The sequence below is a fragment of the Juglans regia genome, chromosome 9 (genome assembly GCF_001411555.2).
Source record: "Juglans regia cultivar Chandler chromosome 9, Walnut 2.0, whole genome shotgun sequence".
Classification (NCBI taxonomy): domain Eukaryota; kingdom Viridiplantae; phylum Streptophyta; class Magnoliopsida; order Fagales; family Juglandaceae; genus Juglans; species Juglans regia.
This window is the reverse complement of record NC_049909.1, coordinates 14,359,125-14,375,108: the sequence shown is the minus strand read 5'-3', so window position 1 is coordinate 14,375,108 and position 15,984 is coordinate 14,359,125. Positions and strand designations below refer to the sequence as shown.

The 15,984-nt window shown below is 35.5% G+C and overlaps 1 protein-coding gene across 2 annotated transcripts; it reads right to left on the bottom strand.

The window, feature by feature from the left end:
• Positions 1-9,383: 9,383 nt before the first annotated feature.
• On the bottom strand, positions 9,384-13,185 carry LOC108994356 (elongation factor 1-delta-like). 2 transcript variants are annotated; one of them, XM_018969513.2, is made up of 8 exons: positions 13,052-13,185; positions 11,546-11,655; positions 11,250-11,366; positions 11,002-11,095; positions 10,654-10,777; positions 10,424-10,537; positions 9,984-10,145; positions 9,384-9,594 (listed from the first exon to the last, which is right to left on the bottom strand). In XM_018969513.2, coding segments are annotated over exons 2-8 (699 nt in total). In that variant the 5' UTR covers positions 11,632-11,655; positions 13,052-13,185; the 3' UTR covers positions 9,384-9,592. The 2 variants fall into 2 exon arrangements, with proteins under 2 accessions (XP_018825058.1, XP_018825059.1); XM_018969514.2 differs by having other exon boundaries at positions 11,546-11,652; positions 13,052-13,169.
• Between the last annotated feature and the right edge of the window lie 2,799 nt (positions 13,186-15,984).

Genomic DNA, 15,984 nt, shown 5'->3' with positions numbered 1-15,984 from the left:
TCTGTCGCTCTCGCGCACTGGTATTTGTTCAATCATCGAAGTTACGAAAGTACCCTCCTTTAGATTTACAGGCTTCCAAGACCCAATTGGAATTAATATGGGCCCTGATTGGGCAACCTTCACTTCTAAAAACGGACTAACATCTTCAGTAGACTAGTTAGCTACCCGGGCAACAATCGATTTGACAACGGCCCAATAAAAAATGGTAACGGATTCGAAATAATCAATCATTTATTACATGAAATAAATGAGACAAATACTATAACACTCCACCATCTTCCCACAACACATACAGTTCATTCGGAATTGCTTCTCCAGTTTCCCTTCACCCCTGGATAAGAAAGATCCACAGCGTAGATATGAGCTCGAATGCACTATGTGAAAACCACTCAATGAAAATCAAATGTGGTTATTGGTTCATAAGGACAATGTACTCAGTTGGACATAAGAAGCATCACAAGACACTATACCTGTGCACCATAGTACAAGTAATAGAGATTTGGCTCTAAATATAGCTTACATTATAATTTAGAATTAACAACTTAAAACCAACGGAAAGGAGCCAAATATTTAAAAATACTAAAAAAAAAAAGGAAAAAGAACTATATTGCACAATATTTTTATTAATAATTAAATTTACCGTTTCAAGAGAATTTTGCCTTCCTCATTGATGTTTAACCTTGCAAGATGCTTCTTCTTGTCCAACACATATGCTTTGTCAGTCTTCCTTTTGGGCATTTTCCGCAACTGGGTATCTTAGAACAAATCAACTTCAATATCGACTAAAGCAAGTTATACCAACTCTTAGAGCACTGGTAGTGGTTTCTTTATCTTCATCTTCATTGTTAAATTTGAAGAATATATCTATAATATCGTCCACATTGGTGTATCCATCGTCATTTTTATCTATATCTATAAACAGTGCTTCTTCAAATTTGAAAAACTGTTTTAGTCTTCAAACATTAAAAATAATGTTTTTTCTCTCTCTATCCAAACGGCTCATCTCTCTCACGCGAAAAGTCACCCTCCATCCTCTCTCTCGCTCTCCATCCTCTCTCTCGCTCTCTCGCTCTCGCTCTCTTCTCTTCAACAGACCCATTCCCCTCTACGATTGGTATGATTCCTTCTTCTCTCTTGCTCTCTCTGCTCTCTTCTCTTCGACAAGCCAGATTTACCAAAGAATAGTCTCTCTCTTGCTCTCTCTTGCTCTCTTCTCTTCGACAAACTCATTTCTGCTGCACTATCTTCCCCCTTCCTCTCTCTTCTCTCTGCTCTGCTACACCATTGCCCAAAGCTCAGCTCAAGTGCACCACGAGATTGTTCCTTCATAAACGACGACCTCTTATCTCGCCCAATACCCAATTTCGTTCGGCTGTTTGGAAACCCTAGAAAAGGTAATTTCATGCAAGCCACTTGTTTTGATTTCACAAATTGTTTTGTGTGATTTCCCCTCATGGAATGTGTGATTTCCCCTGATTAGAATTTTTTTTAGGGTTTTTTGTGTGATTTTTCTTTATATTCAACTGAGATTGGTATGATTGGTATGCTTTGCTTATGTTTGCAAGTGTTATATATGCTGTGATTTCCCCTACACTGTTATGATTTACTTATGTTCTCTACCATTTTATTGCCAAAATGAAGAAAACTACTCTGTATAATACCAGGTTGAGTTCACTCATGCCATTCTCCAATTATTGAAATTGAAAGTAGAATATATCTTCTGAAATGCAATATTAATAGAAAGGTATAAATTGATATTGCATGAACAGATATTCTACCAAAGAATATCTCATGAACAGGACAAAAATCTCAAGCTGTCATGCGGAAGTGAGTCAGTTTGGTAATCTGTCTTTTTTTATCTTAGGTCTCTTTTTTAATCTCAGTTTGGTAATCTCAAGCTCGTGAATAGTTAGGTCTCTTTTTTATCTTGTATCTGCCCAAAGATTAAGTTAGCTCATGAAAATCTGTCTCATTTTCAATAGAATACATATCCACATTAAAAAGGAAGATAAGAGGAGCAGCAATTATGATACTGGGTTTATTTTCAAAATCGCAAAAATTGAAATGCATTATTTTGGTTGTAGACATGTGGTTTGCTTGTAGACTTGTAGGTTTGAAATACATATTCACTTGTAGACTTGTGGTTTTGCTTAAAAGATTGATTTTGCTTAAAACAGTGCTTATGTCAGTTTGGTAATCTGTCTTTTTTATCTTAGGTCTCTTTTTTAATCTCAGTTTGGTAATCTCAAGCTCGTGAATAGTTAGGTCTCTTTTTTATCTTGTATCTGCCCAAAGATTAAGTTAGCTCATGAAAATCTGTCTCATTTTCAATAGAATACATATCCACATTAAAAAGGAAGATAAGAGGAGCAGCAATTATGATACTGGGTTTATTTTCAAAATCTCAAAAATTGAAATGCATTATTTTGGTTGTAGACATACAGTTCATTCGGAATTGCTTCTCCAGTTTCCCTTCACCCCTGGATAAGAAAGATCCATAGCGTAGATATGAGCTCGAATGCATGCATGCTTATAACTCAAAAACCACTCAATGAAAATCAAATGTGGTTATTGGTTCATAAGGACAATGTACTCAGTTGGACATAAGAAGCATCACAAGACACTATACATGTGCACCATAGTACAAGTAATAGAGATTTGGCTCTAAATATAGCTTACATTATAATTTAGAATTAACAACTTAAAACCAACGGAAAGGAGCCAAATATTTAAAAATACTAAAAAAAAAAGGAAAAAGAACTATATTGCACAATATTTTTATTGATAATTAAATTTACCGTTTCAAGAGAATTTTGCCTGCCTCATTGATGTTTTAACCTTGCAAGATGCTTCTTCTTGTCCAACACATATGCTTTGTCAGTCTTCCTTTTGGGCATTTTCCGCAACTGGGTATCTTAGAACAAATCAACTTCAGTATCGACTAAAGCAAGTTATACCAACTCTAAGGGGGATACAATGCCTAATATTGTCAAAATTATACTGTTTCAATAGTGACGAGTAGGTAACCTAATCCATCAATCAAATATAATCTGCCTTTGAAGTTGTGTTAAGACTCTGAATTTTCTAAAGAGTGAATGTCGAGCTTCTTTTATTTATATTTTCAAATGTGAATATTAAACATTTTGAAACAATAAAAGTCTTTATCCAATTCATGGCCAAAGCCAGTGAACATAAATAATACGAGTTAGGGCAAAGCTAGTAAATCAATTCGAGTTCATTTCCGTTTGATAGTGTTAAAAATGCGAACTACGATTCATTCAAACGAAGTAATCTTCGTGCCAGAGAAAATATACATAACTTTAGGGGTTGATTTTTGTTACGATCCCACATCGACTATGTATGAGATTGGTTTATGGTTTATAAGCCCCTAGGCACCCTTCCCTTGTAAGCTAGTTTTCAAGGGTGAGTTCTACCTAGTGGGTTCATAACAAATGGTATCAGAGCCACCCCATGTTTAAGGCCATGTTGCGACGGTTGCAATCGTGCGATACGGGGACGATGCTGGCATGACAGTGTTCTCCCGTAGTTAAGAAAAGACCAAGCGCACAGCCAGCCCGTGTGAGCGCTGGGATCGTCGTGGATGTCGGCTGCAGAGCGTGGTGGTTGTTACGATCCCACATCGACTAAGTATGAGATTGGTTGATGGTTTATAAGCCCCTAGGTACTCTTTCATTGTAAGCTATTTTTTAAGGATGAGTTCTACCTAACAATTCATAACAATTTTCCAACAGTTTCTTGGGAACCAAACAAAGAAATAGAATGAGAGAGAGAGAGAGAGAGAGAGAGAGAGAGAACTTGTTATGAGGACGTGAGAACCACAGTGCTTGCAGTAATAGACAAAGAGATCGGAATCCGGTCCATCTGGAGCGGCATCCTCGCTCGAGTACGTATGCGTTGTCCTCTTCGGCATTCCTTCCCCGTTGCTTCCCTCCGAGAGCCAGGAAAAGACTTTTGCTTCAAAACTGTGTCGTTTCACGTCTAGAATTATTGTTTTGCAGTATATTCAAAGGAAGATGCTACTCAACATCTAAGGTGATTTGGCTTAACCTGCCACGTGGCATTACCTAATCAAATTAAAAGAATTCTCAATTCCTATTTTTTTTTAATTCCAAAAGTCTACTTACAACCGATCTAGAGGATCCCCGCGTCACCATGTCATACTTGGCACATTTCAAAACAACGTTGTTTCTAATTTAATTCAAACGAAGACGAAGTGGCCTCCATCCCCCTCCATTCCAGTCGGAACCCTTATCCCCATGAAGTGGATTCTCTTCGTCTTCCCTACGAAGCCAACCTCCATCCCCATCCCCCCCCACGAAGCCAGCCTCCATTGAATCGAAACCTTCTTCTCTGTCCCAATGGGTCTTCATCTTCTACACAAAGCCAGCGGGTCTTCGTCTTCTCCACAAAGCCAGTGGGTCTGTCTTTGAAACCTTACTTTCATCCATCAAAACCCCAATTTTCATCATTCTTTGATTTCATTTTCATTTTCATTTTCGTCTTTGTATTCTCCCCCACCAAATCACCCATCGTCTAATTTCTCCCTTCTACTTCATCTTCAAAAACCCCCATCCCCATCCAACATTTTTCCTTCTCCCCATCGAAACCCTTCATCTTCAGAACCCTCATCCCCATTGTATTCGTCTTCTCCACTGCCTCACGAAGCCACAGCCCACGTAGCCACATCCCACGAAGCCCCTATCATCTTCTCCACAGTCACGGTTTTAATATAATTTTTGCTAGCATTCTCTCCAACCAAACATCAGAGAGAAGTATAATTTCAATCTTGAAAGTGTCGTGCAAATTGATTTTCAAAAACTAAAACAAAAGGGTCTCCTATATTGTCGATACAAAACCCATTGCATGAATTTGATAAATTAATTGATTTACAATGAATAGAAAGAGAGAGACTTTAGTATATCTCAATGGGTCTCATAAAGTTCCTAAAGACACTTCTCAGAAAGCCCCATTTGACTTCCAATTTTTTTTTTCAAACCGTCATGAGCTTTGTTTTATTCTTGTCGAGCACCAGATTGGGTGTTTTTCTATCACTTGAAATCCTTTGCCAAAATGGATTTGGGCATTTTCAGCCACTTGAAATGCTCTGCAGAAAAAGGGTTAGTCCTTCCTTCTTTCTTTAGTCTAGTCATTTCTTCTTCCTTTAGTCCATCTTCTTCATATGTTGGTTCTTCTTCAAACGCTGGTTCAAATGCTGAGATGCTATTTCTTCTTTAGTCGATGGGTTGCTTGTTTCCTTTCGTTTCTTCTGTTTTTTTATTATTGTCAGAAGCTGGCGTGGCAGTTGCCACTTCAACCGGTTACACGACCATTCCGCAAGGCCGGTTGTACGTAGAAAAATTGTTTTGCATTTGCATAATCCAATGCCAATTTTCTAAAAGATATCTCAATTGTGAGTTATACTTTCTCAGATCAATTTTTCGTAATATTTCTTTTAAACACGTCTTGTTTTTAAAATAATATAAATAAGGCACATCAACTATAGGCTATGATATTTATTAGACACAATAAAATAGAAATAAAATGATGATTTTGAAAATAAGAGAGATTGGTTGAAACTTCTAATAGTATTATTGCTTGGGAATGGAATTGAATGGTACATTTTGAAAATTTATTAAAAATTTGAAAATATTTTCCATTATGGTAATAAATTAATATTGTTGATAATAAGCACAAAAAAATATTTACGTTGTTTTTAATATGACACGTGGTACTACCAAGCAAGTAGCCCATCTGTAATTCAGAAGGTCGAATACCAGAGTCCATATTTAAAACTGTGTTGTTTCTTGTCTAGATTTTGATCTCTTTTAAAAGAATTATTCTAATCATAAATAAATTACACAAAAGTAATTTCACAAATTGATATGGTTTGATGTGATTCATCAGATTATAAAGTTATTTTTATTATAAATTTATTTTTATTATAAATTAGATTTAACAAATCAAATGAAATCACATTATTTTGTGAGATTATTTTTGTGTAACTCTTTTGTGAATGTAGCAGTACTCATCTTTTAATAAAATTCTTTTTATCATATCTGACATGACAGACGATGATAAAAAAAAATTTTAAAAACATTTTTCAAATACAATGAGGTATAAAAAATCATATTGACAAAAATGTTGTAAAACTTGTAGTGAAATTAGCAAATATTTAAGGCTCAAATCATAGGAATCTATTTGTAGTCCAAAAGAAATGGGAGACGGGGACAAAAAAACACCATTCGATGGCATTATGACATGTCTGTATTTTAAGAAAAGAAGAATATAATTGCCCTCATACAATCTCCCACCGGTGATTTTTTTCTATTTTTAGCTTACGAAATTAATAGTGAACACTCGACTTGAGTAAGGGGTGAAGCTGTTTCAGTTCATCTAAGGGTAGCATTGTATTTGTATTTTGGGCAATGAAAACGAAGGATACAAATTTTTTTGATTTTCTTCCTCTATTTTCCAGGCAACCAAACATAGCTCTAAATTGTTATTTCGAAGATCTTTTGTATTACATTTTTTCCCATAAAATCCAATTTGTTGTTTTTCTTGTAACAATGAAAATGAAAGATACAAATTTTCTCAATTTATTTGCTTCATCTTCCTAGGAACCAAACAGAGTCCTAGACTATAATTTTGGAAATCTATTGTATTTCCTTTAGGTTTTTATATGATTAACTCTCTTTTTCTCATAAAACTCAATTTCTCTTTCTTTTTTTCTTTTTTTTTTTCTTGTAAGATATGTTGTTGATGGTTTTTCTTGTAAGATTTGTCATTTATTGTTGATTGATGCGATGGGGTGCGAATTTCGGAGAAAGAGAGAGACGATGGGAGGGGCCCAGGGGGTTATATGGGATTTACTTATATGAGGGCGATTATATTCTTCTAATCTTGGAATGCAGACGTGCCACAATGCTATTGGAGGGTGTAAATCCTCTTTGTTTACCGAATACTATTTGAAGATATTTTAAAAGAAAAACTCTACTCAGCATTTTGAATTCTTCAACTTATTATTCCTACACCACACACATGCTGAAAGAAAAAAATAAAAACTTACATTAATAGGTGTGTGGTGTAGAAGCGCTTAGTAGAAAAACTCGTTCTAAAAAAAAAGTTTTACTACTTATCATTCACATACACTACACACCACACACTATATTTATTTTTATTTTTTACTTTTTTTAAATATTTTTTATTTTTATTCTTCTTAAACTAATTGAATTATTCTATTCATTATCACATACATTTGGTAAGAAAAAAATAAAAAAAAAATGATAGTGTAGTGTGATAAATAAAACTTTTTCTAAAGGAAAGCACATAATGAAGAGTCTTTAGTGCTGCAAATTTGGGATGGTCAATACATCATACAAAGAGGTAAAACAATATTTTTTGTCAAAAGAAAAGTCTCTTTGTCTAGAAGTCGGAAACATTGCCTCGTGGATTTTGAAAGGGCACCGTGAAAACAAGTGACATATCCTACGGAAAGTAAAGAAAAAAGTGGATCGTGTTAGTCTGCTACACCATAAGAGATGGGTGGACGGATCCCTCCATTCCATCATAACTTGAAGCCGCGACCAACATCTACAACTCAAATGAAATACCGAGTAATAATCAAGACTTGGTCTCCTATTTAATAACGCGAAATCATATGAAAACAATTCTATCATAATCTATTTACAACTAAGGATTAAATAATAATTTTTTTCATGTCCTTTAAACTGTTGCTAGGACAATAATTTTGAATTAAAGTGAAAATAAATTATTTTTTAATAAGAGGTTGTAGATAAATTGTAGAGTTGTTGGTATTGTATTATTGTCCTTTAATAACCAACTCTCCCAAAAGATGGGGTAAAGCAAAGGAAAATACTTCTTCCATAAAGAGAAGCAACCGATTTTTTTTAACTTCATGGTTAAGAAAGTGTTTTTTAATGTTTTTTTAGTTTTTTTTTCCAAAATATTTAAAGGAGTTTGAAAAATATTTAAAAATAAATAAAAATATAATTTACATTATCGGTACAATACATGAGTAACTTTTCTCGATGACTGGCATTGTCTTAAAGCAAAAGTGAGCTAGATGGTCAAGCCTTAGAGATGGTTGAAAACGTCTTATTCGTTTGGATTCAGAGATGAGTCGAGATGGTTTTAAATTAGTTGAATAAAATGTTGTTATAATATTATTTTTTAATATTATTATTATTTTGAAATTTGAAAAAGTTGAATTGTTTATTATATTTTGTATAGAAATTTGAGAAAATTATAATAATGATATGAGATAAGTTGATATGAGTTTCCAATCCAAATCGGGGCTAATCTACGTACAAAATAGATCGACTTTAGAGATTCCGAAAATGCAACCTACAACACAAGGAGTTGAAGCAACTCTGGAAAGCACAAATACATGAAAAAGACTACAAACGTTGATATACATGGAAACTAGAATGAGAAATTCTCCAAATCAGAACTTCACTTGCAAAGTGAATCCGATGTGGGAGAAGCAAAAGCAGCTCTAATCGGAGAGGAAAATGCTGTCCGGCAAGTTTAGCAATTGGGACAAGACACAAAATTCTCATCTCATCTCATCATTACAATTTTTATAAATTTTCACATAATATATAATAAACAATTCAATTTTTTCAAATCTCAATTCAAAATTTTCAAATCTCAAAACAATAATAATATTAAAAATTAATATTGTAAACTTTCATCTAAAACAAAAAATTTTCATCTCGCTATCCAAACAAGTTTGGATATAAAAAATATTTATTTTCATTTCATCTTATTATTATAATTTTTCTAAATTTCTACACAAAATATTATAAATAATTCAACTTTTAAAACAATAATAATCTAATTATAATATTATAATAATATTTAATTCAACTTTCATCTCAACTTATCCAGACATCTTAAGTATTAATTTCTTTCCAACCAATCACGCAAAGTGGACTACATTGAACAACATTATTGAAAAGATAATAATACATATACTTACAATAAAATTTATTTTGTTAGTTTTCTTTTAAAATTCAAATTTTAAATTTTAAATTTCATAATTTTTATCATATTAATACCTAGCATGTAGAGAAATAATTTTTTGGTAAACTTTTCTTAAGAAAAGCGCACACAAACCGCCTAATGGACCCAAAGTTCTCGTTTGATCCATTTCTCGTAATCTTGTTATCCATACATGATAATAATACATATAATAAAAATAAAAATTTGAAAAAAAAGGACTGTTGAGAATATTTTGTGGCTCAGAGTCTGGAAGTGGTTTGAAAAGTGAGACCCACTTTGCGTTTTAGGTTGTAGTTGAGATAGACGACGGTCTAGTTCAACATATATGTGGCCACATATTCGGAAAGAAACATAGATATGGTAAAGTCATATTATTTCCATGCCAAAAGCACAAAGCAAAGTAACAGACCACAAGTCCTGCAAACAAAACTTGGGATATTAATTTGTTCTGCATCAAATATAGGAAGAATAAATAGACATAAATAAAGGTCTTCAATCTCTCCACCACTGCAATCTATCCAGCTGACACGCGAGGCAAACCCTCCAATTCTGCAACAACAATTAGACATGACATGAAACTATATTAACATCAAGAAAATTTGCAAATTATACCACAAAGATCCTACTTGATAAATGATAAGTACAAAAATAAATAAATGTAGGGCAATCCCATCACTCAGGCCGCAGGAAACTTGAGCAGCTGAGCGGCCATGGCAGCCCTTAAAATTATTAATGTGCGCCTATCGCACTATAGTGCGCCACGATTTTCTAATAGAAACCTCTCCCGTGGAATACCACGCCACCCCTTCCTCAAGAGGGAAGCGCTCGGCCTTAGGCGCTTTTAATTATGCCACAAGCATTCTGAGACCTGAATCAGCCAATCATACAATGATATAGATTGATCACTAGACAAGAAAGAGATTTCAAACTACACTTACATATTTTGTTGAAGGCCACAATATCACAACTCTGGACAAACTCATTAATTGGTTCTTCTGTAAGCTGTTCCTCAATGAGACTATCAACAGATACCAAGTCATCCACAATGGTAAGCATTATCTGCAATTTCTTGATACCATACCCAACCGGGACCAGTTTAGCTGTGACAATCATTGAGTTGATGTCAGAATAGCGTATGATACTTTGCTCCACGTCAGATATCAGAGAAATCACACACCAGATAAAAGGGAAAGAAATTGCCAAAAAATAACACAAAAAATGGTGTAACTAATAGAAATATCAACCCTCAGCTAAACTTTGATGACCAATCCAGATGAGAACAGTTTTCCATGAGAAATTGGAGCAAGACAAAACCTTGGTTTGATTTCTTTCTAAAGCCCAAAACTAAAAACATGAAGAATCAGGACAAAGAACATACATGCTCCCCAAAACAGCCCTTCCATCTGAACACTTCTTACTGCTTCCTCAAGTTTTTTCATGTCAGTTTCATCATCCCATGGCTTCACATCCAAAAGGACCGAGGACTTGCCAGCTGATTATTTGGGCAAAAAATAAAATAGATTATTAATGCCAGCATGATAACAAGGAACACACTAAAATGTATTCCAAAAGCATGCTAGGTCGCAAAAAATAAGCCACAAAACTGACACTCTTTCTTTTTGCCAGATGCCTTGATGGCAGAAGCACGTTCTTCTGCAGCCTTCTTCTCCTCTTCAGTCTCCTCGCCAAAAAGGTCTACATCATCATCATCATCTTCTTCTGCAGCTGAGGCCTAATAACATCATATTTGATCGACTCTTAGATTAAACTATTTTAAAGAAATCTCTAAACCTGAAAATAAAAGGACAGCCAAATTAACTTCAGCAAAAGCATCCAGAAGCAAGGTCAATGGTGCAACCCAAATAGACCAAAAGTGGAGTGAGTGAAAAAGGCATATGAATACATAAACAGGGAAATGTGTAGATTAACACCAAAAATAATTTTGAAGGTACTTGCCTTAGTGTCAGCAACTGGAGGGGTTGCAATTGCCTCCTCTGTGATGGGAGCAGATCCCTCAACAGTGACACCACATCCTTTTCCAGAAACACCACTAGAAGCAACATGAACACATAATTAGACCAAAAGAAGCCATGGAGAACACAAGGAAAAAAAGTATAGACATATATCAAACAACATCTCCAACACAAGCTCACAAGATAAAGATTGATATCACAATAACAATAAAACTAATAGCTGGGACGTACGAGATCCTCAAGAGTGCATCAATATGATTGAACCACCGAGACAAGTTAACATATTCAGCTGATGGAGCCTTGAAAATAGCTCCATATACAGTAAGATCGTCCTTGGAAGCTTGATAGCTGAAAAGAGCGAGAAGCAATTTACATACCATAGAAAAAACTTGAATCGAAATCACTATCATGAATGCTAGTGTCTTCTCGTGTTCTTCTCACATACTCCCAAAGCAAGTCTAGGAAGAATAGCAAAACAATGCTTACATGAAAAAAGGAGTATAAATGACAAATGTCGCAAGACTTACCCTGTAATGTAACTACGAGTAAGGAGGTAATCATCAAGTTTCTTCAGGCCAGAGGGTGAGTTGACATCATAGAATGTGACTGCCATTCTAGCTAAGTGTGCAGGTTGCTTCTACAAGCAAATAGGAAGTGCAAAAGACGGATAAGTACTTCTTCGATGAACAACAACAACAAACAAATAAACTGGACCTCCTGCAAACTATCTATAGTCTCCCATATCCAAACATAAATCTAAGCAAAATTCAATTTTAAGCACTTTCCCGTTTTGCTAGTTTGGTGGATCTCTTGAATACTACCTGTATATTGGAGTTCACCCCCTGTTTTGTCTCATTTAAGTTTGCATTACTTGTAAAAAAACAAGAAAAATAGAGAGAAGCATGTTTTCACAACGCAACAAAAATGATGAAAATGAAAGTTTTAAGAGCCAAATTAAGCAATGGAAATCTTTATGCGTCCCAACTTGGGCAGTTCGGCAAAAATAACAGCGGTATGTATCAGACTCAAGACAGAATATTTTCTTTTTACCGGCTTCATTCTCGGTTACCCTCAGCCATGAAAAATTTACCTACCATTTAAAACTTTATAATGTAGAACCAACCGTCAAAACAGAAGGTGAGGGGACACCTACATTACTAGTATTTCCAGGATGTAACTGGGGAACTGACTGGGCTTGAGCTTGTAACTGAGCTTGGAATTGGACATGGGCAGCCTGAGCTTGTGCCTGGGCATGAGCCTGAGCCTGAGCCTGAGCCTGAGCCTGAGCCTGAGCCTGAGCCTGAGCCTGAGCCAGAGCCAGAGCCAGAGCCAGAGCCAGAGCCAGAGCCAGAGCCAGCGCAAGCCCAAGCGCCTGAGTTTGAGGCTCAGACAGCTGGAAGTGGCCTGGGAAGTGAGACCCACTTTTTGTTTGAGGTTGTGACACTGAGATAGAAGATGGGTTTGGTGGTTCTGGTTCATGGGCATAAACTGTGGAACCGTCCCAGGATTACCAAAAGGGATTGGCGCCCCAACATTCTTCTTGGTGTTATTATGATTCATTGAAACCGTTGTATGACGCCACAAATACTTCAGGGACCAAACTACAGCATCAAAATCCACAAAACTTCCCTTGCGTAAGCATACTAAAAGCGAAGATTCAAGCTTTCTTTTGCCCCATTAAAATTTCTTCGATACTTTCAGAACTTAGGTATTTAATCGAGTATGAATCGTGAAATTTCCTAAATCCCAACACAGAATTTCCACATAGTGACGATTTTCGTATAAACCTTTTTTTTTTCGGGAACCCTAGTTTCATTAGAAAACCCCAGATCTTCAATCCAAAGTTGAACACATTGAGCCCAAGACAGAATTCCTCTGGAACTCCAGATATAAAATAAATCCAGCCTTCAATTCAAACTACTGCTTCGATACAGAGACGAAAGAAAATCACGAAGGAGAAATACGAACGATAGACATGCACATGCGTATAGAATTGGAAACACATGTCAAGAGTAAGAACAAAAAAAGCATACCACTGCGGCGATGGAGCTGAGAGATTTGAGAGGCGCGAGATGATAGGGAGTACTAGGGTTCTGACGGGGTCGAGGATTTAAAGAGAGGCCGATAGTGAGTGAGTGGTTCGGTGTTTCGCGACTCACCAATCTGGAATAAACGATACATTCCAGACCTTCGGATATTTATTTGTGACTGTAGATAGGCGGTCAACGTCAAAGAGCATCCAATTCCCCTTCCATAATGAGTAAAACTGTAGCTCATCATCTGTTGCGCACCATACGTGGCTTTAATTTTTTTTTTTCATGTAAAACGCACGTTTTGCATCATGGGTTTTACATTTCTAAGAGCACTGGCAGTGACTTTTCTATCTTCATCTTCATTATTAAATTTGAAGAATATATCTATAAAATCGTCCACATTGGTGTATCCATCTTCATTTTTATCTATAATTATAAACAGTGCTTTTTCAAATTTGAAGAAGCAATGTTTTAGTCTTCAAACATTAAAAATAATGTTTTTTCTCTCTCTATCCGAATGGCTCATCTCTCTCGCACGAAAAGTCACCCTCCATCATCTCTCTCGCTTTCTCGCTCTCTTCTCTTCGACAGACCCATTCCCCTCTACAATTGGTATGATTCCTTCTTCTCTCTTGCTCTCTCTGCTCTCTTCTCTTCGACAAGCTAGATTTACCAAAGAATATTCTCTCTCTTGCTCTCTCTTGCTCTCTTCTCTTCGACAAACCCATTTCTGCTGCATTGTCTTCCCCCTTCCTCTCTCATCTCTCTGCTCTGCTACACTATTGCCCAAAACTCAGCTCAAGTGCACCACGGGACTGTTCCTTCATCAACGACGACCTCTTATCTCACCCAATACCCGATTTCGTTCGGCTGTTTGGAAACCCTAGAAAAGATAATTTCGTGCAAGCCACTTGTTTTGATTTCACAAATTTTTTTGTGTGATTTCCCCTCATGGAATGTGTGATTTCCCCTGATTAGAATTTTTTTTGGGGTTTTTTGTGTGATTTTTCCTTATATTCAACCGAGATTAGTATGATTTGCTTATGTTTGCAAGTGTTATATATGCTGTGATTTCCCATACACTGGTATGATTTGCTTATGTTCTCTACCATTTTATTGCCAAAATGAAGAAAACTACTCTGTATAATACGAGGTTGAGTTCAAACATGACAGATTCAACACGGTACTCGTGTCATTCTCTAATTATTGACAGATTCAACATGACAGTTTGGTAATCTGTCTTTTTAATCTTAGGTCTCTTTTTTAATCTCAGTTTGGTAATCTCAAGCTCGTGAATAGTTTGGTCTCTTTTTTATCTTGTATCTGCCCAAAGATTAAGTTAGCTCATGAAAATCTGTCTCATTTTCAATAGAAATGCATTATTTTGGTTGTAGACATGTGGTTGGTAATCTGTCTCATTTTCAATAGAAATGCATTATACTGGGTTTATTTTCAAAATCTCAAAAATTGAAATGCATTATTTTGGTTGTAGACATGTGGTTTTGCTTGTAGACTTGTGGGTTTGAAATACATATTCACTTGTAGACTTGTGGTTTTGCTTAAAAGATTGATTTTGCTTAAAACAGTGCCTATGTCTCTGCCATTTTTCTTGATTTGGATTGTATATTTATCAAACCATTAAGTCAGCAGGTATGTATGCCTTTAGACAGATTTTTTTTTCCCATGTGCACTGCATACATATATAGTTTTTTCCATGTATTTTGTTTTTTCCATGTTGCATATATACTTCGTCTATTGAGATAGTTTTAGTAACATTTTATCCTTCAATATTTTGTTGAAGGATAAACTGTTTAATTGATGAGGATCCCTTCTTCATCACGCTGTTGGAAAGAGGTGAAGATCATATTAACAACCCCCCTATGGGCAGTGCAAGTGTTGATGTCCAAGCAACACAACCCCAACGAGAAAAAAGGAAATAAAAATCCCAGCGGGGTGTGTCATTTACTATAGAGGAATATATTCTATCGTTTCAGCTTGGCTTAACATTAGTATGGACTCCATACGGGGAACTGATCAATCATCTACACAAATGTGGAGTAGAACTTATGACTACTACCACACATTTAAAAAACCTAATTGTCAAGACCGGTCTATACTCTCCTTGACCAATCGGTGGTCAATCATTCAAAAATGCGTCAATAAATTATGTGGTAGCTTAGCCCAAGTTGAAGGAATGCATCCAAGCGGTGCAACCGAGTAAGACAAGGTATAATATTTTTTCTTATGTTTTGTAGTTATAATTATTACGTATTTGCAATGTTTTTAGTTGTATTTTGTTCTACTATTTTGTAGATTGATAAGGCAAAAATATTGTACAAAGAGAACCAAAAACTTAACTTTAACATGGATCATTGTTGGAATTTATTGAGGCACCAACAGAAATGGCAAACACACATGGACCTCATAAAAAGAAAAAGAAATGGGACAAGTTCAGGTATTACTCCAAACTCAATACCTTTAGGGAAATACATGGAAAATGTGTTCGTCGATTGTGAGAGACCTATGGGCAAGAAGGTTGAAAAAGTAAGAGAAAAAGAAAGAAAGTGTAACGAAAGACAAAATATAGTAATTAATGAGGCCTTAAACCAAATGAAAGATGATAGGAGGACTTCTATGATGGAGAGAAGAGAATCGCAATTGAAGTATGAGAATGAAAGATCTGAGTTACTACTTCTTAAGAAGAGAAAACTTGAGTTGGAAATTAAGACTGAAAGAGAGAGATCTGACTTGGTAGCTCTTAAAAAGAGAAAAACTGATATGGAAATTATGAACTTGGATATTGATTCCATGAAAGGTTTGCAGCAAGAATATTTCCATAATCTTCAAATGGAGATCATTGAGGAACAAAGGAATAAGGCTATATCTCATACATAGTAGTATGTTTTGACGATGATATTTTGTAATTGTTTTGA

Bases quoted from the DNA above. Each gene is read 5' to 3' on its own strand.
- LOC108994356 (XM_018969513.2), bottom strand. From the start codon at position 11,631: ATGGCAGTCACATTCTATGATGTCAACTCACCCTCTGGCCTGAAGAAA. The intron at 11,096-11,249 runs GTACGTCCCAGC...TGTTGCTTCTAG, and splicing joins GATGCACTCTTGAGGATCTC to TGGTGTTTCTGGAAAAGGAT. The intron at 10,538-10,653 runs GTCAGTTTTGTG...CCAAATAATCAG, and splicing joins ATCTGGCAAAAAGAAAGAGT to CTGGCAAGTCCTCGGTCCTT.